The sequence below is a fragment of the Hemicordylus capensis genome, chromosome 6 (genome assembly GCF_027244095.1).
Source record: "Hemicordylus capensis ecotype Gifberg chromosome 6, rHemCap1.1.pri, whole genome shotgun sequence".
Classification (NCBI taxonomy): Eukaryota; Metazoa; Chordata; class Lepidosauria; order Squamata; family Cordylidae; genus Hemicordylus; species Hemicordylus capensis.
In genome coordinates, this window is record NC_069662.1 from 137,406,643 (window position 1) to 137,431,340 (window position 24,698).

General features: G+C 43.6%; 1 protein-coding gene across 4 annotated transcripts in view; it reads left to right on the forward strand.

Moving 5' to 3' along the window:
- Positions 1–24,698, forward strand: part of MRC1 (mannose receptor C-type 1) — a 78,612-nt gene that overhangs the window by 15,945 nt on the left and 37,969 nt on the right. For all 4 annotated transcript variants that reach the window (XR_008310121.1, XM_053263479.1, XM_053263477.1 and 1 more), the window contains exons 6-16: positions 930–1,072; positions 3,394–3,576; positions 8,786–8,943; positions 11,919–12,032; positions 13,956–14,071; positions 15,911–16,059; positions 17,082–17,281; positions 19,944–20,068; positions 20,834–20,921; positions 22,438–22,582; positions 24,457–24,498. Coding sequence is in view for 3 of the 4 variants with exons in the window: in XM_053263479.1 (XP_053119454.1) it covers positions 930–1,072; positions 3,394–3,576; positions 8,786–8,943; positions 11,919–12,032; positions 13,956–14,071; positions 15,911–16,059; positions 17,082–17,281; positions 19,944–20,068; positions 20,834–20,921; positions 22,438–22,582; positions 24,457–24,498 (1,463 nt within the window). In the remaining variant the exon portion in view is untranslated. The remainder of the gene's footprint in view (positions 1–929; positions 1,073–3,393; positions 3,577–8,785; positions 8,944–11,918; positions 12,033–13,955; positions 14,072–15,910; positions 16,060–17,081; positions 17,282–19,943; positions 20,069–20,833; positions 20,922–22,437; positions 22,583–24,456; positions 24,499–24,698) is intronic.

Here is a 24,698-nt window from a genome sequence, read left to right on the forward strand (position 1 = left end):
GATGATGGGAATTGTAGGCAACAACATCTGGGGATCCCCGTTAGAGGGAACACTGCTGGGGAGGCACCACAAATCACACAAAATAACAGACGAATAAACTATTGATGGGCCACCATAACTGCCTTGTGTGACTGGCATCATGTTTGAGTTGAATATGTGTCAGGAGGCAAGTTGGCATAGTGCATGTTGCTTGTGATGAACCATTTATCCCAACTACAGATCAAGGACAAAAAGGCCTGGTTCACATTATTGTTCAAATCTAGGTTTAATGTGGGTAACCAACATTGATGTGGTTATATGAGCCCCTGCCAAGATGATTTATAGCCCGAGATTCTGTCCTTGGCATGGGTTCACACAATCATGCAAATGCTGGTAACCCACACTAAACCTAGATTCAAATGATAGTGTGAACTAGCTAATGTCTCACAGTCTGTCTGGCATGAGGCAGCTGACTACTGCTATCCCTGAGTAAAATGACCACGTTCTAGGGTTGTGGAGAAGCCCCTTGCAAAAATTCTATAATCTTTCTCCTTGAGAGAAGCCCTGAAATTTTCTTTGAATTCCATGTTGGGGGTACTGCTGTTCCAAGTAATCACTTCGACTGACTGCTTAGTGAGCTGAATTTATAGCCAATATTTTCTACATGTTTACCTGCTGCAAAGGAATAGAGAGCCAGCATAGTGTAGACTGGGAAAACCCAAGTTCGAATCCCCATCCAACCATGACACTCACTGGGTGGCCCAGGGCTAGTCATGTATCTCTCAGCCTAACCTACCTCACAGCATTGTTGTGAGGATAAAAATAACCACGTACACTGCTCTGAACTCCTCAGAGGAACAGCAGGATAGAAATGTAAAATTAAATAATGAGGGCCATTAAATTCCTGAATGTGACTGTCCTCCTTGTTTTCCTCTCTTTCTTGAAGGAAGTCCTTCCCCAGAACCTGGAAAAACCTGTGGAACATTTAATCCAGCTAAGGGAGGTAAATGGGAAAGCCAAGAATGCAATAATAAACTTGGATATATTTGTAAAAAAGGAAATGCCACGCTGAACTCCTTCATTATTCCTTCAGGTGGGTTGCCATATAAAGTCAGTATTATTTAGCAAGTGGCCGCCTTCGGACGTAAGGTGGAACTGCCGGTCCAATGGACTCGTGGTTCTGCCCCCCTCACTCTCCTGTCTGCATTCAGACAAAAGGGAGAGCTCCCTCTCTGCAGTCCTCGCTGGCTGCAGAGAGGAAGGGGAACAGGCTGTATGGGCCTCCTTCTTGTATGAAGGACAGTCTGCACAGCCAATAGCAGCTGGAGTGAGGGAGGAGTTTGCTCCCTCAACTCCAGTTGCAGAGGGGAGAAACTGTGGTGCAAGCGTTCGGATGTAACTCTGGGACCACGGAACTGGAAGTCCAGGCAGCAGGCCTCACTACAAACCGAAGGTCCAAAGGCACCTTTGGGAGGGAAACTGCGGACCCATTACTTGACGAAACTGTTTCTGAAACCGGAGTTGGTGGGCGCTCCAGTTTTGTGATACGTGCAAATGCAGCCAGTGGCTGAGATGATGCACAGCATTAAAGAGCCATAACACTGGACCCTGAGGCTGCTACAGATATTTAAGGCAGCCCTGATACTGGTGAGAATGGGAGATAGGGCAAACAGCGCTTCAGCACGTTTCCCCATTGTTGCAGATGGGGAAAATGTCAGAAGTGCTGCTTCCACTGTTAAGGGAGGAGAGCTGGTCTTGTGGTAGCGAGCATGAATTGTCCCCCTTGCTAAGCAAGGTCCACCCTGGTTTGCATTTGAATGGGAGACTATATCTGTGGGCACTGAGAGATATTCCCCTTAGGGGATAGGGCCATAGCTCAGTGGAAGAGCATCTGTGTGCTTGCATGCAGAAGGTTCCAGGTTCCTTCCCTGGCATCTCCAAAATAGGGCTGAAAGAGACGCCTACCTTCACCCTTGGAGAAGCTGCTGCCAGTCTGGGTAGACAATACTGAGCTAGAGGGACCAATGGTCTAACTTGGTATAAGGCAGCTTCCTATGTTCCTGTGTACTCATGATGAAGAGCATAGGGTCTGCCTTAGATGTGCACAGCAGCCCTGTGGTGCAGCATTAACAGCTCTGTAACACAGCACATCATGTCAGCCACTCTTTTAAAGCACATTTTCAAGCCCTTTCAAAAGTTTAAAGGATGCCCGAGGAGTTTAAAGCATGCCATTTTGGAAGAGGATAGCATCTTTTCTCTTGTTTCAAGGGAATCAAGTGGCCATTTAACAAAGGAGCAGGCAATATGTACAGAATTTGCATGTGCAGTGGCCTTCAGCTCCCTGTAGCAGCTATTTGAGCTGATAGCTGCCTACTGACCTCATGGAGAACCACTTCCTGCCCTTGCAGCAGCAGCAGGCTGCCACCACCACTCATCCCTCTACCCACTTTCCTTGGCAGTGCCTGTTTCTTTGGGCTGGCAGCCAGAGGCTTCTGTGCACACTGAGGCTCCAGTCTGAATCTGCTGTAAGTTATGGATGTATTCTCCCAAGATAATTAGGGATGGTGTATAGGAAGGTGATGTATTCTAAAGCAAGGTTTCGCAATGTGTGGGTCCCCAGATGTTATTGGACTTCAACTCCCATAATTCCCAGCCCCAGTGGCCTTTGGTTGGGAATTATGGGAGTTGAAGTCCAATTACATTTGGGGACCCACACGTTGAGAAACCCTGTTCTGAAGGACCAACTTCTGCTGCTGACAGCACACATCTTCTCCACCCACAATGACAAAGCACGTCTTTTCGGAAAGGATTATTGAAACACTCAGATGTTAAATTCATTTCAACCTGAAGAAAACCCTGCAAAACTTGGCAGCTTGCATATTTTCAGCAACAGACACCTCAATCAAGATGCAATTTTGCTTTATGGCTTTGTGTTGGCATTTCAGCTTGAGAAGGAAGCATTCAGATTCCCAACCACCATGTGAACTGCTGAAACAGAGGTACCAAGACTGACAGGCAGGAAAAGACCCCTCTGCTTTAAAAGCATCTTCTCAGAAATATCTCTGTGTACCATGTTAGTGCTTTGTCACAATTTCCTTCCACAACTTCTCAATGTTCTGGACAAACATGCCCAGGTGTTTCCTAAATTCATTTATAGCTTGTTTTTATGAACTTTCCCAAGTTGGCCATTTAAAAAACTGAACAGCCTGTTCAGCAGGGTTCCCTGCTGAGGCATCTGATGGTTTGATAATAAAGTTTGTTCTAGATGCAACCACAGTTTATTATAGCTTCAATCCTGCACAGAGCAACCTAGCCGTGAGGACTGAAATGTCAATGTGCAGTAGGTTCTCAGCACCCTTTAGTACATCATGTTGTGTACATCTGGTTATTGTGTCATTATTGTTTCTTCCGCAGAAACAAACACGCCCATTAAGTGTCCCGATGGATGGATATCCTATGCAGGTCACTGTTATAAGATTCACAGAGAAGCCAATTTGTGGAAAGATGCCTTAACACTTTGCAGAAAGCAAGGTGGCGATTTGGCAAGTATCCACAACATTGAAGAATACAGCTTTATTCTTTCCCAGCTTGGGTACAGTGAGTATTTGCAGCAGAAGGTTTTATGAATATTAAATTCTAACCATTTGCATGATTTTGCTACTGGCAGCAGTAGCTTATAGAAATGGCATCATCCTGATCAATCTAGAACCTCCAAAAGTTTAAGGAATATTGGGATGCTAAGAAGAATTTTGTTGAAAGCATCAAAGTTTTTGAATGCGGAACAATTTTTGAAGCATGTGTTTGTGTTGTCATGTTGTTGAAGATGGACATGTTGATACCCATTTATGAAATATCATCCCTTGAGAGGTTTGGCTCTGAGGCAGCTGAAAATATTACTTTATGTGCCCGGATCTGTTAAATGTACTGCGTGTGTCTGGCTGAGTCTGCATTAATTGTGACTTGTATTTTTTAGTATGATTGCTTTATAGGGCTTTATTTATTCTCTTCTTTGTTTTTAACATCATTAGCAATCTTGGGAAACTTTGCTTGAAAGGGAGGGCAATTGTAATTAATGAATGAATGAAATGAATGGATTGAAACCAACTTAGCAAATCTTTGTGAGCATGAAAATTATGTTGCATATGCAAAGAGTTTGCTGCATATGGGAATATAAACAATAAAGAGCCTCTTGACACCTAAGGTCTAACAGATTGATTGTGGCATAATGTTTCAAGGATCCAGTTCATCTAGTTCACACATCTAGTCAGGCTTATGTTACAATAAATCTGTTAGTCTTTTAGGAGCCATAAGGGTCACTAGTTCTGTTTCAATGGACTAACATGGTTACATTGCTGGAGGTTGTTCCTATATCTGTAGTAACCTAGCAAAACAGAAGAGCTGAACCATTCAGAAGAGAAGTAGTATGACTTGGAAGACTCAAACAGAACCTACAGATAGATTTAGCAGAGCGGTGGGTAGCCATATTCAGGTGTAGGGGTGTGTGAGCCGGCTTGGTTCTATGGGTTCAGAGTCAGACTGGACCTGCCTCAGCTTGTCCAAGTTCAAACTGAATTGGGCCTGGTTCAAACCGAGCTGGTTTGGCACTCTATCTGTAAAGGGGAATCCGGTGCGGATTCCCCTTTACCAGTAAAGGGGGGCTGCCCTAAGGGTAGGAGGGGTGGGAGGGAAGTAAATAGGTACTTACAAGTGGTCACACAAATGGCCTCTGTGCATGCGCGGTCACTAAAATAGCCAGCCTCTCAGACTGAACGGCACCACCTGTTGCTTGTCCTGGGAGCTGCTTGTGGGAGGAGTGGCTTTCGGGGCTTGCAGGCTTAAAAACAAGGAGGCTCGCCAAAGGCATAGCTGTCAGACTGTCTGTAGGCAGCTGCCAAAGCCAGCCGCCAAAGGGGGCCGGCCTTTGGGCCTGGGGCTTTGAGGGTAGGACTGAGGGCTGGGGGGGTTGGGTTGGGCCAGGCCTTTTGCAGACATGTGTTTGGGCTCTCTTGAGGGGGATGGTGCTGGGGGTGCGCCTGAAAGTTCTGGGGCAGCTATTACTGTAGTGGTGGGGAATAGAAGAATTGGCGCTGGCAGAGCAGCTGGCCATTACAGGGGAAGGGAAATCAGTAATTTAGTAACTGTTTCCACTTCCAACTCCTTGTAAACTCTCAGGCCTTGGGGAGCAGCTCCAACAACCCACAGAGCCTGACCTTGCTCCTCTGCAATGCCAGGTCAGTTCAGAATAGGACCAAAATTGTCCACGATTTGATCGTGGATGAGGGAGCTGACCTGGCATGTATAACTGAGACCCGGTTGGCCGAGATGAGTGGTCCTGTGTGGGCTCAGCTTCTCCCACCAGGTTACTCTTTCATGGAGCAGGCTAGGGGAAGTGGGCGTGTGTGTGTGGAGTGGCTGTGGTCCATAAGAATACCATTTCCCTTACCAAGGGCCCCTGTGAGACAGTTGACAGTTAAGTGCATATTTTCTGAGGCTGGGAACTAGGGATAGATTGGGGATTCTGTTGGTGTACCGTCCACCCTGCTGCCCAACTGACTCCCTAACTGAGCTGACGGAGCTGGTCGCGGAGTTGGTGTTGGATTCTCCTAGCCTTTTGGTGCTGGGGAACTTCAACATTCACTTTGGGACCAATTTGTCTGGGGCAGTTCAGGATTTCATAGCGGCCATGACAAGTATGGGCCTATCCCAATTAGTTTCTGAACCAACTCATGTTGCCGGCCACACACTCGATTTGGTCTTTTGTTCGAATCAGGGGGATGTTCCGTGGGTGGGGGATCCGGTGGTTTCCCCATTGTCATGGACGGACCATTACCTGGTTAAGGTTGGTTTCACAGCCGCAATCCACCCCTGCAGGGGTGGTGGACCTATTAGGATGGTCTGTCCAAAAAGGCTGCTGGACCCAGTGGGATTTCAAAAGGCCTTGGAGGATTTTTATGCTGGGTGTGGCCGGTGATTCTGTCGATGCCCTGGTGGGCACCTGGAGCAGGTCTTTTTTTTAAAAAACCAAGCCTATCCCAGCCCATTGTTTGTGCTAGTTTTCTTCGTGTTTCTTGTTTCAATGACCTCTGAAACCGGGGAGTCTGTGTAGGCTGTAGCCCTCTTCAGACGTTTGGGGAAATGATGTGGTTTCACTCAAATAGGCCAAAAGTGGTTGGAAGTCCTGCCCTGACCTGTCACTCACTGCCTTCTCCGTGTCACTCACAGATATGCTGGTGTTTCTCTGCAGAAGCGAATGCTGTACCCATGATGGCACATGCTTCCATGATCGGCAGGCTCGGGCACCCCAGCCTCCCAACTGTGGAAATGCAGATACAACATTCACCTCTCCAAATGAACACTGGCATATTTGTGAGCAGCGCAGAGGAGGTGGCGAGTGATGGGCCATGGATGGGCTTCCGATCTGCTTTTGACATGTGTGTGTGTACTGAGCCATTTCCCTGAATGTCTGAAGTGGCCTTATAATATTCTAGATTGGAGGGCTGGATCCTTATCATGCCATATAATTACAGCAGTGCGGATTTGTGGTCCTAGAAAGAGGATGAACAAGATATCACTCTGAGTACAAACAGGAAAGCACTGTGTGTTATAAAAATGCAAGACCAGGAGTAATGGAAAAACCCATTAATCTATTATCATGAGGCAAAGACTGTAATTACAGCTTAGTGCCAGGAGCCAGGCAGTGTACATTGATTCTGCCTGAATGTTGAATTAGTCAGAGGAAGTCCTGCCTACACATCTTGGCAGTAGAATCTCATTCTTAGTAATCCAGGACAATGGAACACCTGCTTTATTTTGACACTGGGTCAGTACAGTTAGTGGCTGCTCTTACAGAATGGGACAAGGGCCTCCACGAGTACACCTAAGCTAATAAGATATAGCTGTCTTTAAAAAAAATTTTAAATCATCTTTTATACCACCTAAAATTTACATCTCTGGGCAGTTTACAATAAAACAAAATAAATGACAAGAGAAAAAGTTAAAATATTACAACAATTTAAAATTTCAAAACAAATGTTAAAATGATTAAAACAGTATTTAATTAAAAGCCTGGGTGAACAAATGCATCCTTAAAAACTTTTTAAATGTTGTCAGAGATGAGGAGGCTTTAAGAGGTTTTATGTCAAATGTTGCTAGAGGAACCTTTTTGAAACTGGGCAACAATGACCACTGAAGAGCATTCCTTTGATCTTGCAGGGCTGTGCACCATGGGTATGTAGTATTCCACCATCGGGTTGTGCGAACAGATTCGACACAGAATGTGTTCAACGTCGAACTGGTTCGGTTCGACTGTTCAGGGTCGAAATGAACCATCCTTTGTTTGGTCCGACCCCAGACCGAACATGCCCCGACCATTCAGGGGGCTTGTGATTTTTAAAATTAAATTAAATTTAATTTAATTTTACTTACCCCCTCCAAGGGAGTTGTTGGAGGCAGTGGAGGGGGAGGAGGTTCGCCGTCCTCCCTTGATGTCCATATCAGCCATCCAGCTGGCTCTGGGCCTTCCGCCCTCCGGTGCGGTGGCCATTTTGGAGGCTGCCACACTTGCGCAATTGGCCTCTGCATGGCCTGGGTCATGCCAGCATGGTGGCCTCCTAAATGGCCACTGCGCTGGAGGGGGAAGGCCTGGAGCTGGCTAGCCGGCTGGTATGGGCATCGAGGGAGGCCAGTGGGGGGGAGGGGAACCTCTGCAGACCCCTCCCCTGCTGCCTCCAACAACTGCCCATGAGGGGGTAATAAATAAATAAATAAATAAATAATTTGTTTAAAAATGTTCATGGACAGCCCCCCCCCCCCCGCCGACTGAACCAAACCCAGTGGGTGTTTCAAGGGGGTGCTGGACTGAGATGGACGGTCCAGTGTGGACTCAAACCGAACTGGACCAGCTGGTTCCGTGCATACCCCTAGTCCACCATGGATGCAGCAATGATCCCATCCACTATAGATGGAGGATAGGTCTGTCACTGGATGCTAGATGGATATTGGCCACCTCCAGGTTCAGAGGCAGGATGCCGAACATAAGAAAAGCCCTGCAGGATCCCCCAAGGCCTATCTGGTCCAGCATCCTGTTTCCCATATTAGCATACCAGATCCTCTAGGAAACCCAGAGGCAAGAGATGAAGCCGTGCCTTCTCTCCTGCTGTTGCTCCCCTGCAACTGGTATTCAAATTACTAGTCGTTTTAACTACTGTAAGGTAAAGTGTGCTGTCAAGTCGATTTTGACTCCTGGTGCCCACAGAGCCCTGTGGTTTTCTTTTGGTAGAATACAGGAGGGGTTTACCATTGCCATCTCCCGCGCAGTATGAGATTATGCCTTTCAGCATCTTCCTATATTGCTGCAACCCAATATAGTACCAGCAGGGATTTGAACTGGCAACTTTCTGCTTCTTAGTCAAGTATTTCCCCACTGCACCACTCAACTACTGTACTTCCACTTAATTGAGCCACCTAATGGAGCAGTGGGAAATGACTTGAATAGCAAGCCAGAGGTTGCTGGTTTGAATCCTCGCTGGTATGTTTCCCAGACTATGGGAAACACCTATATCGGGCAGCAGCTATATAGGAAGATGCTGAAAGGCATCATCTCATACTGCACGGGAGATGGCAATGGTAATCCCCTCCTGCATTCTACCAAAGACAACCACAGGGCTCAGTGGTCACCAGGAGTCGACCTTTACCTTTACTTCCACTGACTTCCTGGAGCTCCTTATTTTCAAAGTAAGCTTTGTTTTTGTAATATAGATACTCTTCAATGTAAAATGGATCATTATTGTGTCTTTGTGTGAGTCAGAACCAACTGATGAATTGTGGATTGGACTGAATGACCTCAAGATTCAAATGTATTTTGAATGGACTGATGGGACCCCAGTGACATACAGCAAATGGCTACCTGGAGAGCCAACCCATACCACAAATGGGCAAGAAGACTGTGTTGCTATGAAAGGAAAGGTAAAGTATGTTCCCATCGAAGTGTGTGCCTCATGAAACAGAATACATATTTATGGCAATCGTAGTTATTACTAAACATTTGGGGATGTATTTCTGGTGACAATTTAAAATGTCTGTATTCTCTTGAAATGTACTGTTCCCATTGTCGTAAAGAAGTGTTACAAGCCACATTTAAGTGGCTTTTTCCCCAAGAATAATTTCTCGAGTTATATGGGATTCTTCACCAACAACTCCCAGACAAGCCTGATCCCATGCTTCTGTCGAAATGTCTCCTGCTCTAGTGCTACTTATACCAATTTCAAGCCAAGTCAAGCATCCTAGCAACATAGGATGCTGCCATCTACTGCGTCTACCATTGGTCCATCTAACTTTGACTCAGAAGCGTATCTAGGGAAAATAGCGCCTAGGGCAAGCCCTGAAATTGCGCCCCCTGTTCAAACATCTGACAGCCATCTTTCACATAACTTTACCATAGTATCAGCTCAAAAATACAAGTCAAGCTCGTTAATCTATATATATAATTCTCCTGGGTGTGCCCAGGAGAAATGTGTCCCGGCAGCCCAGCTGATTGGCTGGGCTGCAGGGGGCGCCTGATTGGCTGGCAGCACACCCAGGAGAATGGCGGTGGCGGCCATGGACGGGGAGCCAGGCGGGCCCGGCCGCGGAGGCGAGGCGGCGGGCCTGGCTGGGCCCGGCCGCAGCAGCACTCTCTGGCCCGCCGGCGGTGGCGGCACTCTCGGGCCCGGGCCCGGCCGCAGCAGCGGCACTCTCGGGCCCGGCCGCGGCGGCGGCACTCTCGGACCCGGCCGCGGCGGCGGCACTCACGGGCCCGGCCGCGGCGGCGGCACCCTTGGGCCCGGCCGCGGCGGCGGCACCCTCGGCCCGGAGGCGGCACTCTCGGGCCCGGCCGCGGAGGTAAGGCGGCGGGCCCGGCCGCAGCGCAGGCAGCGGTGGGCCCGGCCGCACTAGAGGCACAGATGCTCTGTGCCCGGGCCCACTAGTCTTTTAATATTTCAAAAAAATTTAGCCGCGGACGTAGCCAGACCAAAAAATGCTGGAAAACTACAAATTTCAGTATGCTGGGGCTCATAAAGTACCCAACTACTATATGGAGGTGCACTTGGAAACTAAACAGAAGTGCCTGTCTAATTCTCTACTATGCATTGTAGCATCACTGTTACATAAGTTTAAAAAATAAATGGAGAATTTGACTTTTCCCGGATACTCTGAAAATAATTAAAGGATATGCAGAGTAAACTGTGTCACTGCTTCGAATACATTCTAGTATTTCAGAAAGACAGTTAAAATGAGGGAAAGAGAGCAAGAAACTCCCAGTGGGCCTAAGGATTTCACACTGATTCAGAGACAAATGCAGCATTAATAGCCATATTATTAAGACATCACATTTAACTCACTTATCACAAGAAGCAAAGTAAGAGCAAATGAATACAGTCCTAGCTCATAAGCTTCAGCTCAGTATTCACAAGCCCTGATTCTCTGTACATAGTGCCAAACTGAATATGTGTACAGTGACTTATTATATTAAATTTAAATATTATTATTTTTATCTGTAGCCCCTTCAAGGGGCTTCCTAAAGTCTGGGGGGGTCTACAAAGGTTCCCCCTCCCCCCGCTGGCCTCTAGGGTCTCGCAGGGACCATTTGAACATGTGCGGTGGCTATTTTTTTAAAAATGGCCACTGAAAGCAAAATGGCTGCCACATATGCTCAAATGGCCTCTGAGAGGCCTGGCATGGCCTAGGGCAGGGGTGGGGAACCTTGGCACTCCAGCTGTTTTTGGACTACAACTCCCATAATCCCCAGCCACAGGGGCCAATAGCTAGGGATTATGGGAATTGTAGGCCAACATCTGCAGGAGTGCCAAGGTTCCCCATCTCTGGCCTAGGGCCTCACAGAGGCCATTTGAGCATGTGTGGTCATTTTGTTTTCGGTGGACATTTTTATTTTTATTTTTAATTTTAAAAAATTGCGCCCCCCTGCAAGTGGCGCCCAGGGCACGTGCCGTACCTGCCCCACCCTAGATATGTCCCTGCTTTGACTAGCAGCTCTAGGGCTTCAGGCAGGAATTTTTCTCAGCCCTACCTGGAGATGCCAGGGATTGAGTTGGGGACCTTCTTTATCCTAAACAGATGCTCTACCACTGAGAATAGGAATTTTTAAGTCCCGGCTTCCTTGTGGCCTTCAAAAGTGATCCCTGCTTACTTTTGAAAACCCACCTGCTTCTGTCTCCCCTGATTCTCCTGCGCTGACTTGGAATATTTGGTCCCTGAAAAAACAACTGTTTTGCTGGGAAACATGGTTACTGGGAAACATGCCCATTACAATAACATAGTAGAAGGAGGCAGCTTCCACTCTGATACAGTAACCCAGTGGGTAGGAAAGCTAGATTAGGGAACACAGAATTTGGAATCAAATCTTGTTCCTGGGAGCTGTTGCTACATATCCCTCTCTGCACCAGATCTTGTGCATACTTTACTAATCCAAATGGCCTTTTAACATATTGTTATGCATTATGCTTTGTACTGTGCAATCACCCCCTGCATTTTATGCTGATCTATGACCGTAATAAAGATGATTGATTGATATAATCCAAACATATTGTATGGGTATTTTCCTGCTGGATATACTTGTTGAGGATGAAAAAGGACAGAAGAAGCAGGCATATCAGGCCATACCAAAAGGATAGAACCTGGGCCGTCAGTTCCATAGACCATATGTATGGAACACTCCTTCCCTTCTGTAACACTTCTTTTGACCAGGGATGTATAACTTCAGCCCTCTAGCTGTTGTTGGACTCCAGCTCCCATCATCCCCAGCCACAGTGGCCAATAGTCAGGGATGATGGGAGCTGTAGTCCAACAACGGCAAGAGGGCCAAAGGTGTGCAGCCCTGACCTAGGCAGTATGCTCATAACGGGGCCTTTGACTGAGACATTTCCTTTCTGTATCCAATGCAGGATGGGTATTGGTCAGATCAACCTTGTGATATGAAACTGGGATACATTTGCAAAAGTAAACCGTTGAAAGAAGCTCCAGCAGAAACTGAGACTGTTCAAGAAGGTTGCAAGAGAGTAAGTAGAAGTTTGGTAAAATGATATTGCCTGGTAGTTCTTTCACCTGGTTGTTCTCTTCAAAGTAATTGTTGCTCTCATTTATTAGTAGCTTCTACAAATCAACTTAGAATTGAATAAGAACTTGCTGTTAAAGTCTTTTCAGGTTGTTGGCCTATTATATACTATTACTATTATATATATTATATATATTTTATATATATATATATATATATATATATATATATATATATATATACACATACATATATAAAGAGAGAGAGAGAGAGAGAGAGAGAGAGAGAGAATGAGTATATTATATATAGTAACGAGAGCCAGCGTGGTGTAGTGGTTAGAGTGCTGGACTAGGTCCGGGGAGACCCGAGTTCAAATCCCCATTCATCCATGAAACTAGCTGGGTGACTCTGGGCCAGTCACTTCTCTCTCAGCCTAACCTACTTCACAGGGTTGTTGTGAGGAGAAACTCAAGTATGTAGTACACCGCTCTGGGCTCCTTGGAGGAAGAGCGGGATATAAATGTTAAAATAATAATAATAATATGTGTGTGGATCGTTGCTGTTCTTAGCAGTGTAGTTGTTTGAGAAAAGTCTTGCTTTCAGGTTTAATTCCAGCCAGTGAGACTATATTGCACAGTACAATCGCAAATGGCCAGTGATTAGCTAGCATATATTGACATAGCATGATGCCATGAAGATATGCAACTTCATGGCAAAATTGATCCAGGACACTGCAGACCAAATCATTGGCATTATGTAAGCTTAATTGATGCTGGTTCCAGGAGCTTTCCCAGACAGCAGGCTTTATCGTGGGTTTACTGAGAGGCTTTACTGCGAGTTTGAAGTTGCCCCCCAAATCCGATGCAAATATCGGATTTCCCCCCGGATATAAATCGGATCACACTCTAACGTGCAATAAAAAACCCGAATTGTGTGTCAAGTGTTCCCAGATAGCTCGCAGGGACTTCGGGGTAAATTTGGCCACTATGAGGAGTTGAGAACTAAAAGCCGGGTGTGAGCAACCTCCAGATGCATATGTCAGAATCCAAAGCTTAAAAGAAAAGAATTTATATATTACTCTATTGAACTTTTGCATGTCCATAGTATCTACAAAGTCCATCAGCTAAAACAAAAAAAAATAATGAAATGAGATCAACATTATATTGATATTCGATTTCAGAATGGAGGGTGGGGGGAGGAATCCAGGTGAATAAGGCCTTGATGAATCAGAATCGCCCAGTTCCAATATTGGTGGGCCTTCAGAGACAACCATTGAGTCTCTCAACAAATCTTATTTGTTCCAATAATGTAATTTGAACTTACAGAGAGGACAAATGTGGCAGCAATAGCAAAGCTCAGGAGAGACTGTCCCGTAAGATGTCCTTCTGGTTTAGAAAAATGCACTCTTGATGAAATGCATACCCTTCTAGGAAAGTCCCTTTTTAATTTTTAATGCACAGCATCCAGTCTAATGTTGCCCTTGTCTGAGAATGCTTTGATGGTGCAATGACAGAGGGAAGTTTTTGATGATCCCGACTTCCCTCTTCAGCCCCCAATGCCCCTCAAAAATGCGTCCCTGAGCACTCAGGGACATATTTTGGGGGGCACTGAGAACAGCAGAGGGAAGGGGGATAGGCGAAAATCATTTATCCCCTACTGTACAAGTGGATAATTCTTATGTGAAGGCAGCATTCTTCTGGATGCTGCCCATACACTCCTATTATCCTTCTTTATTTAGGGAAATGTTTAGTTAAATTATTTTCTGGGTGTGTCCAGGTTTTGCTTTCATTCTTATGTGTCTTCTCCTTTAGCTCTAGCTCTGTGATCTTTGATAGTTTTCAAAAAAATCCAGAGAGTGTACATTGCAACACAACCTACATATAATGTACATGATTGTTATATATGGGTATCCTTCTTTAAAAACTAGGGCTGGAAAAGACATGGTTTCTACTGTTACATGATTGGAAATGTATTTGCAACATTTGCTGAGGCAAACCAAACATGTAGAAGAGAAGATGCTCATTTGGTGGCTGTTGAAGATAGGTAAGGAAAACCCAAATTCTTATTGCTTTGTTTTGGTTAAGGTAGGAGCATCATTATATATTTTTTGCTAAAACCTGGCACAAATATCTCATGAGTCCTTCTACCATCCCTTGGTGCTCTGTCTTGTGGATAGAAATGGTAATCCTAGTTTCCATTAACCATGGTTAAGGCCAGTGGTGACTTAAGCCTTGATTACTATGAAGGCCTTTGAGGGAAGGACAGATAGTATTTATGTCTGGGAAGGGCTTGGAGGCAGAGCATGCAAATTGGGCACAAAGAAAGAATCAACAAGTGGAAGTCGGGAGGACCGATCCCCTCCTACTCCATGCATTGTTTCTGCAGTTTTATAAAACTTGAAAGGGGCATATTCTCACTCCTCAGTGGTCTTCTAGGGGTATTGTAATATTTTCCCACTGAAAACGAAGAGCAGATTTATTCCCTCAAAAATGAATGTGCCATCTCCGTGGAATCCAGTCCCCTTTGTACATGCGAATGCGACAAATGTTTATATTTTGCTTTTCAACCAAAGTTCCAAAAGCAGTTCACATAGATATAAATAAATAAATAAATAAATAAATAAATAATAAAATGGCTCCCTCTCCCTAAAGGGCTGACGCTCTAAAAAAGGAAACATAAAATCGTCACTGGCAACAGCCTCTAGAGGGCTGTTGTGCTGGGGATGGATAGGGACAGTTGTTCTCCCCCTGCTCAGTCAAGAGAATCACCACTTTAAAAAGGTGCTTCTTTGCTCAATTAGCAGGGGTGGACTTATACTACTGCTTTGGTCACTTACTTGATAACAAAAAGTGTTAATCATCTGACAGAAATGAATCACTACCCTGGTTCAGATGTCATATGGAACCATAGTTTTATCCTGGTTCTGCATGATATCCCTTAGACTTGGAGGCATGCACTCCTCCTCCCCTCTACACCAGGGGGCAGATTACCCCTAAGCATTTGAGAAGTTGCTCACTGGAAACTCCCCCCCCCCACCATTAGGGATGTGCATGAACTGTGGTTCAAGCACCCTTTAGGAGTGGGGAGCAAGAACTTTAAGAAAGAGGAGAGTAGATCCTTACCTGCTCACCACCAACCATGCAGCTTCCTGCTGGGGTGGTGTGTGTCCCAAGTACCCCATGGCACCAGCATGCACATGGCATCCATGCGTGCATGGCCGTCATTTGTGTGGCCAGCATGGTGTTGCTGGCCACACAGATGGCACCTGTGAATGCATGGATGCCATGTATGTGTTGGTGTGGTTGGGGGGTACTTGGTGCGGTTGGGGTGGTGGAGAGCAGGTAAAGACCTGCTTTCTTCTTTCTTAAAGTTCCCCCTCCCTGCTCCCAGAAGGAACTCGAACCGCTGTTTGTGCACATCTCTACCCCAAATCCCATATCCTCAATCAATAAAACCTATTTTTCTGTCCAAAATGTCTTTCTTCTCCCACCACCCCTCAAGGATTTAAGTGAGGAGTTGCTCCTCATGCTTTCCTCCTGTTTGCACCCGTGCCTTTGCACATGAGGGGAAAAATGATTCAACTTATGATCTTGTCTTGGAACAAGTCAGGATTTGCAGTGACATCTGAATGTGGCAAATCCTGACTTGCTATAAACTGACTTTGCAAACAAGCTGGGATCTAAAGGTGAGTACCAAATCCATATTCCAAACCAGGACTGTAAGTCAAATCATTCCTCCCCTTATGCACAAAGGGGAAGGCGGAGCGCACATGCCCAGCACTAAGGCTCATTGTGTAGAACTAGGATTAGACTATGGATATGTCTCACATCTGTGCCAGCCCACTGTGAAATATCAGTTTTTTCATTTATTCTCTTTCTGCAGGTATGAACAAGCCTATCTGACCAGTTTGATTGGACTTAGAACTGAAACACATTTCTGGATTGGTTTTTCTGACACAGAAGAAAAAGGAACGTTCAAGTGGAGTGGTGGAGAAGTTGTTTCATTCACTCACTGGAATGCAGAAATGCCTGGTACAGATACATAGATGACAGAGATAGTTATGCAGTAAAATGATTTGGCATTGAAAGGCAACATTCTCAGTATGTTCCTGTTGCATGGTGAATTCTAAAGAAGCAATCCTTTTTCTCAGACAATAGCATTTCTTTCTTGCAAGATTTCTTCTTTTCTTTGTAAGCTGTTGTGTCTGAAATTGATTTTCAGTGGATAAACCATGTACATTTCACTGTGCTGCAGCTGCACTGAAAAATAGGAGCTTGCAGGGGTTTCCCTACTAAGATCCTGTTACTACTGGTGTTTTAATAGAGTGTCTAACATTCTCTTCAGTGGACTTAGAGGATCTTGCAAATATTCTGGGAAGGGAGGCACACTAAGGTGCAAAGGCTGAAACTAGACAACAATGTGGGGAGCTTTCCCCAAAAGCCTCATTGTGGTCTACCTTTCACCTTCTATAAGCAAACTCTTGTTTGCTTGTAGAAATATGAATCTTATTCAATCAAAATTTAAGCTACAGTAGTTATTCCATGTTCTGCATGGCAGATACATTCAGCATTCACTTTCCTTTTTTTAAAGAGTAGGCTTACCACCAAAATATACAAATTTAGTTTCATTTATTCCATACTTATGGAATAAATGGGCAAATGCGATCAAATGACTGAATTATTAAATGCTAATCTCTACATAAAAAGATGTGCAAGAATTCCAAAGCTCTGTTTCCAAGTGATGCTTAATTTGGCTTTTCCATTTCCTGCAGTTTTAAATCAAATGGAAAATCTATCTTGGCTTGTACATATAATGCATTTTTAACAAGTAATTTTAAGCAGAGCGCTATCTTCTGCTTTCTTTCATTAGCACTCGCACAGCATACTGAAAAGAGATTTTAGTAGCATCGCTTATGTGAGAATGCCCTAAGAATTTATTCAAAAATAAACTCATGGCTTTAGCTGCTAATCAGGGACAGCCATTTTTGTACCAGGATGACAAATGCTACTCTAAATGACATGATCCTGTCTCTCTCTCTTAATGTGTCATAAAGGAAGGAAGCCAGGCTGTGTAGCCATGAGGACTGGAATTGCAGGTGGCTTATGGGATCTTCTGAAATGTGAGACAAAGGCAAAATTTCTCTGCAAGCGTTGGGCTGACGGAGTGACTGTTCCACCTATACCAACAACGACTCCTGCTCCCCAGTGCCCTGAAGACTGGAGTTCAAGTGATCAGAGGAATATATGCTTCAAAGTATTACATTTAATTTTAGGATTTGCACAAGCCCTAATTATTTATATCTATCTATCTATCTATCTATCTATCTATCTATCTATCTATCTATCTATCTATCTATCTATATCCCGTTTAATTTTCATATATTGGCATTTGTAGGCTGCCCCATCAGACAAAATTGGGATGGATAACATGCAGGAAAAGCATATATTTAAAATTGTATGTTAAAATGAGATGAACAAAAGCTCTCTGCCTCCATGCAAGCAGAGATGATGTGTGCACTTGTATCTGGTGGGGGAATTAAAAAACGTGAGCCTTCACACTTGGGGGGCGGGGATGACAATGACCATTTTGAGCTAATCCAGATGCATGTCTGGCCTGACTCTCGAAATGGATCACAAATGCCTGCTCCCATCCTCTGCCAGTCCCCCGCCCCCAATACTTTGCATGGAAAAAGACCCTTATTATTATGAGGTGACAGGAAAGGACCCAGCACAGTACTAGGCAGGATTGCTGGCTGGCCCCAGAATTTGAAATGTTGATTTTGCGTATGCTCAGAAACATCATTTCCTGCCAGGATCAAGAGAGACCTGTAGTTTTCTGTCTAACATAAACATGTTTATGGAGTCCAAGATATTGCTAGAATCCAAGTATATCCTCCATTGCCTTCTAGAAAGAATTGCCAGTGAATCCTGCTAAAAGTAAAAAAATTGGCCACAATTTGGAGGTTCTTGTACAGGGAAGATATCTGACAACATTTTAGTGCTGTGTGTGTCATGGGAGCTCAGAGGAGAGCGGCCATTAGGGTAAAGAATGCTTTATTGTACTTCAGTGGGTTGAACTTCAAGTTCAATGAGTTCGACAACAGACACAAGATGTCTTGCGATTTCTGTTACATGTTCCACTGTTCGGCTTGACAGAATACAACCTAGGTGTATTTCTTCCTTCAGCATCTGCTATGTCTTTTCTCCATCAGGTTTTATATAACTTATATATAAAGTCAGTCACCAGGCTGTAAGCGCGGTAGTGGTTGTACTGAATTCTGCCAGTTGTAGAAGTGCTGATAGCTTTTCGTGGCTCTGCAATCTGAAGATGCAACTTTTTTCAGATTGGGCCACGTTGGAGTAAGATTTTTCTCTAGGGCTGGAACATTTAACAGAAATTACAGACATCTTGTCATACCCGAGGAAGAAAAATCTCCAGATGTGGAAGCAGTACCTGAAAACTCAAGTATAGAGATAATGCCAGAGCCAGCCACCAAGAATGACAATGACACTAGTACAGGAGAACCTCACTATCTGCGGATTCAACATCTGCAGATTCGCATATCGGCGGCCAGGTAATAGACACCTGACCTGCAGCATGAACTGAATGGAAAGAAAGATTTGCCTGCTTCAGAGTGGCTGCAAAGCTCCACAAAAAAGAAAGAACTGTACAATGAAATGGAATGGGCTTCAGATTTAGCCCAAACAGTCTCATGGTTATTCTTATGGCTGTCTTCTTCAGAAGTAAAGAATTTATAAACATTGTTTGCTTCCTCTCCCGTCTACTTTACTTGTACAATGCTTGTACTTGTACTTATTTGTACAGTTATATTTCTTCTTTGTGGAGCTTTGCAGCCACTCTGAAGCAGGCAAATCTTTCTTTCCATTCACTCCATGCTGCAGGATTATCGAAACTGAAGGCTTATGGGGCAGGAAAGTGAGCCGCTATCAAGTTTTGTGGGTTTAAAATGTAAGACTTCTGACACCATGTCATGGGAGCTCAGAGGACATCAGTCATTAGGGTAAAGACTTCTTTGTTGTACTACATAGGAATAGACAAGTTCAGTGAGAGGAGCAGACAGAATAAAGAAAGGACTCTGTCTCTGGTTCGTATCACTTCCAGTGACACTAACAACATTTCCACAAAGTGTGACTGGTTTGGATAACACTAGCAAAACATTTGTCAGGGTTATGTGTGTTTTTTTTGCATATGTCTTGCACTACACATAGCTGGAGCATATGCTTATGTGCAGAAGGTTCCAAGTTCACTCCACAGCATCTCTGGTGAAAAGATCTCAGGGATCAGGTCCAGAGAAACCTTGCTTTTAAGATCTTGGAGAGCTGCTGCCAGTCAGAGTTAGACCATAATGGGCTAGATGGACCAATGGTCCTCCTCAGTATGAGGCAGCTTCCAATAAGTTCCACCGAACCTGGTTTGCAATGCTTTCCCTATGAATTCCAGATCTAGGGATAAGCTTGATGATATATTTCATTTACAGTGGGGAGCATTCACATAAAGCTAGTCATGACTAAGACCCATTGGGCAGCACCTAGGCTAATGTTGTATTAGCATAATGTAATTGTATACATAGCTTTTAGCATTTTGTGGTGCTCTGCAGTGTTCTGCAAGTACTAGTGGAAGACCTTATCCAGGACATATACCAGATTGTACAAGAGGCAGTACAGCATGTTAGGCAACAATAAACCAGTGCAAGAAGCTAGTGTTCCATTCTTGCACTAGTGATTTGAGTTAGTCACACCTTACTTGTCTCATTGATTTAAATGGTACTGAGTCATGACTCACTAGTCTGGATGTTGCCCAGTGTAATGTGCTTTCTGATATCCCTTCTTATGAAGCAACTTTATTATGTACACAGTTTATCATGCCTTCTTGTAAAATAATATATTGTCATTAGGCTTTCTCAAGACGATTTGAAAAGAAACACTGGTCTGAGGCTCAAAGTTTTTGTAGAGCTATTGGGGGTGACTTGGCCTCCATTGCCAGTTCAAAAGAAGAACGTTCATTGCAGCGCTACTTATCGTGAGTACTGTACATGCATCTCTCTATAGGATCATAATTCTTTCATTCTCAGACACAAAAAGGGGTGCAAAATATCATACCAAATATTATGAAACAAGCATGTCTGTTGGAAGTATAACTTTGAATTCAGTCATGTTGAATGTCATGCATCATCATTTAACTACTGATCAGTTGATTCTGCCAATTGAGACCTAAAATAAGGCCAATCGTAGTATTAAATATTGGAGGAAACGTCAGACTTTGCAACAAATCTTTAATAAATCAACCAAAGTGTATGTTTGATTTCAATGGGCACCCAAACAACATAAGAAACTGGAAACTGGGCACCCAAACAACATAAGGCATACAAAACAGAAGTGGCTAAACAAAGCAAAAATGTGCAAATCCAAATAAAACTTTAAAAACACACAATCTGTAACAACTGAACAATATAAATCAAAGCAGCAAGCAAAAGCCAAAACATTGAAAGCCAAAGAAGCAGAAGAAAAACATCTCTGCTCCACATCCCAAATATCATAAGAAGCACATTATTTTTTATTTATTTCAGTAAGAAAGTCTGCCAAACCTACCTAAAAGTCAAAGGAACTAATTTGTATTTCAGTAATAGGGTGATAATACCTATTTGGTGGATACAATTATTTAAATATATTTTTGGTAGAGTGTCAAGCTTTTTGATTGGCACATATTCAAGTAAATTGACTTCATGCCACAACTTCCCTGTTTTTTCACCTTTGGGTCTTTCTTTGTGTCTGTGTGACATCTTAGGAACTTTGGATTCACTGGTTCTCATTACTGGATAGGACTCAATTACATAAGCCAGACTGAAGGATATGCATGGAGCGATGGTTCTCCAGTGAGTGACTTTATTTATTAATTATATTTCTGTTTTTCTTTTCTGTCATGGTGAAATTCAGTTTGCTTAGCTTTATCAAGGTAGTTGAGTCATGTGCCGTCAGTTCTTCCCACTTTACTACTCACAGGTCTGGGTAGAATGGATGGAAGAACTCAACTGAAAGACCAAGAGTCTGGAATCCTGCACGAAACCACCTCACCTTTTGAACTGAATTAAGTTCATGGCTGAAACAAGAACTTTTTTGTAGAATCCAGAGGAAAGAGTTGTGATAGGGAAAGACAGTCCTTGAATCAGGAATATTAATGATTCCCTTGAATCGAGAATGTTAATGGTTTAATGAGATGAGAAGGATCACATTCCCTATCCAGAGTACTACTACTACTATTTATATAACACTTTTCAACAAAAAAAGTTCTGAAAACAGTTTGCAGAGAAAAAGAATACTAATAAGAAGATTACTCATCCCCAAAGGGCTTATAGGCACACAGAACTGTGGTTTCAATGGGCACGCAGTTCCACTCCCCACCGCCCCCTGCCCTCCTATCTGCATTCAGATGACAGGGAGAATGTCTTCTCTGCAGTCAGCGAGACTGCAGAGAGAAGGGGGAACTGGCTCTTCTTGTTTAAATGACAGCTCACACAGCTAGTCATGGAGGGAGAAAGGAAGAAGCTTCCTCCCTCAACTGCAGTCTGGCCAAATGCAGCCTCCAGTGCTGCATTCAGATGAAATGGAGGCTCTGTGGACCCTCAGTTTTGAGCAGCGAACCTCACTACTAACTGAGGGTTCAAATTGGAGTCTCTTGAGCATGACTTTAGATCATGCAATGGATGGGACCGGAGTTGCACATGTTCGGACATAACGGTAAGGAAATTGCAGGTCCCTACAACCCTGGTCCCCTATTACGTGCAGATGTGGCCACAACGTAGACACAAGCAACAGCCACTGAAGGGATGGTATGCCAGTTGCTCTCCCCCTGTTTAATATAAAGAGAATAATCACTTTGAGAGTGCCTCTTTGCCCAGTTAGGAAAGGTAGAGTAGAACATTTAGTATCCCTCCATCTAAGCCGCCACCTGCCAATTACCTCTGTCTAATTTGAGCATCAGTTTATTGACCCTCATCCACTGTGATCACTGTGATATCTGTGGCTGCAGTTCACCAGGAAATGTTCAGGGGGCCCATTCAAAAGAATGTTGGAAAGGACATGTCGGCAGCTATTACACTGCAGTTACACTGTTGGCTTCTTTTGCTCTAAGAAGAGGGCTGAGCACTGGTGCAAGAGAACAAATTGTCACCTTGTGCGATGTAGAATTTTTTATCATCAGTAAAATTCAGCTTCAGCCCATTGGTACATAGGACTGAGCTGAAAGATAGATTGCTCTTTTTTTTTACACACCATATTATGTCACATGTATGTTTGCATTTGATTTGGTACTGCTCAACCAGATGTGAATTTTTAGCACAAATACAATACCCGCTTTCCAGAAAAACAAGTAATCTTTTTTTCTACATTTAGGTAGGATATAGAAACTGGGGATATGGAGAACCTAATAATTATAATGGAGTAGAACATTGTACAGAATTAAATCCGGATTTCCGCATGTTCTGGAATGATGTACACTGTGATGATATACACTACTGGATTTGTCAGATTGGAAGAGGTAAGATATATTATGTTAAATTGTAATATAATAGGGAAATTGCTTGTAAGATGTCCAGGTATCATTTATGTTGGTTTGGTGATATTCCAGCACCTTGCAAACAATCAAGTTTAAAAACAGACAGATCCTTTCATCTGATTAGTTCAGATGGTCTTTCAGTTATGAACTTTGATCTTTGTTCTGAATGTTATGTTAAAATTGGTGATTGTTTATAATGTTCAGATTTAAGCCTAATTACCATAAGGCAGGCCTGCTCAATTTAGGCCCTCCTGCAGGTGTTGGCTTACCACTCCCATAGTCCCTGGTTATTAGCTACTGTGGCTGGGGGTTATGGGAGTTGGAGTCCCAAAACAGCTGGGGAGCCAAAGTTGAGCAGACCTGCCATAAGGCTTGAAAAGCATAGTGTTAGGGCTCACAATAGCTCAGTGGCAGAGCACATGCTTTGCCTGTAGAAGGTCTCAGATTCAATCCTTGGCATCTCAAGGAGAGGAGAGCTGGTCTTGTGGTAGCAAGCATGACTTGTCCCCATAGCTAAGCAGGGTCTGCCCTGGTTGCATATGAATGGGAGACTTGATGTGTGAGCACTGCAAGATATTCCCCTCAGGGGATGAAGCCGCTCTGGGAAGAGCAGAAGGTTTCAAGTTCCCTCCCTGGCTTCTCCAAGATAGGGCTGAGAGAGATTCCTGCCTGCAACCTTGGAGAAGCCGCTGCCGGTCTGTGGAGACAATACTGAGCTAGATAGACCAATGGTCTGACTCAGTATATGGCAGTTTCCTATGTTCCTGTGTTCCTAAGGTAGGGGTGGGAAGGATCTCTGTCTAAAACGCTGATCAGCTGCTATCAGTTAATGTAGACGGACAATACTGAGATAGATGGACTTGTGGTCTGACTCAGCACATGCCAGTTTTAAGTGTGCAATATATTGCAAGGTGTGCATAAGTGATATAATTAAATACTGTAATTATTATTTTGAGATTTTCTACGTTTGAAGGAAACTTTTTTTGAAAAAAAGAAACTTAACCGTGAATTAATTTCATTTCCCTCCCAACAATATCTTGCTTGTGTTGAAATTTTCAAAAGAAATGCCTATAAGATTGTTATTAGTTTCAAATCAGGATTATTCTTATTAAGGACAGTTTGCACATTAGAGATTTCCCCTCTCTTATGGTATATGCTGAGATTTGGAAGCAAAGTTGAATTTCCATGCTGTAACTCATATCTGGAGAGTTATCCAATCTCTCTCAAAGCTAGCAGATACCCCCATTTTTGAACATTTGAACTGTTGTGTTGGTGTAAAGACAATACCATATGTCTTCAGGTATACAGTTCATACTAGTCATACAACATGTGAGGCCTGCTAAGCTGAGCCAATCAAAATATTTTCTTCTTCTTTTTGTGAATCCTATTGAATTTTCACAGGGAAAACTGGATTTTGAATTGTATATTAAGCACTAAATTGAAAATTTGTATTGAAATCCACATTTTGGCAGAATTATATTTTAGCAGGTCTCTTACCATTTGCTTAAATGTTTTTTCTCTTAATTATGCAATTCTTAGAAATTATTTGTTTTTGAAAATAAAAATAAACATGTGTCCTAGAAGGCAGTCTTCAAAATTCACACAGAAACTTGTTGATATTTATTCAAAAATTTTATGAATTATTTACTGGAAGAGTAGATTTGAATTCTTTTAAAATTCAAGCAGTGACCGGATGTATGTATTTCAACATACAAAACCTGAATTCCACTTCAATCTTTTAAAATATTGCTTCAAAATAGGAGAGTTTCAATTCGCTTGTGATATTATCTTAATCCATTTGTTGATTTTAATGGGATCCTGCTCATGAAAATAACATTTTAATCTAATTTTTCCAGGAGAACAGCCAAAACACGAGCCAACAGATCCACCTCTCCCAGGTAAGTCTATATTCTCTCTTGGAAAATTGTATTGCCAGGAAGCTTTACACACCGGGCTTTGACTTTGAATCTCCTCTGGAATGGAGTGGGCCAGTCCACATATTAGCTACATTTACCCCAAAGTATTTGCGGGCTATCAGGGACCAGTACAGACAGGACTCTGCCCCCCCCCCCCGAATCGAGGCTGCACATTCTGACTT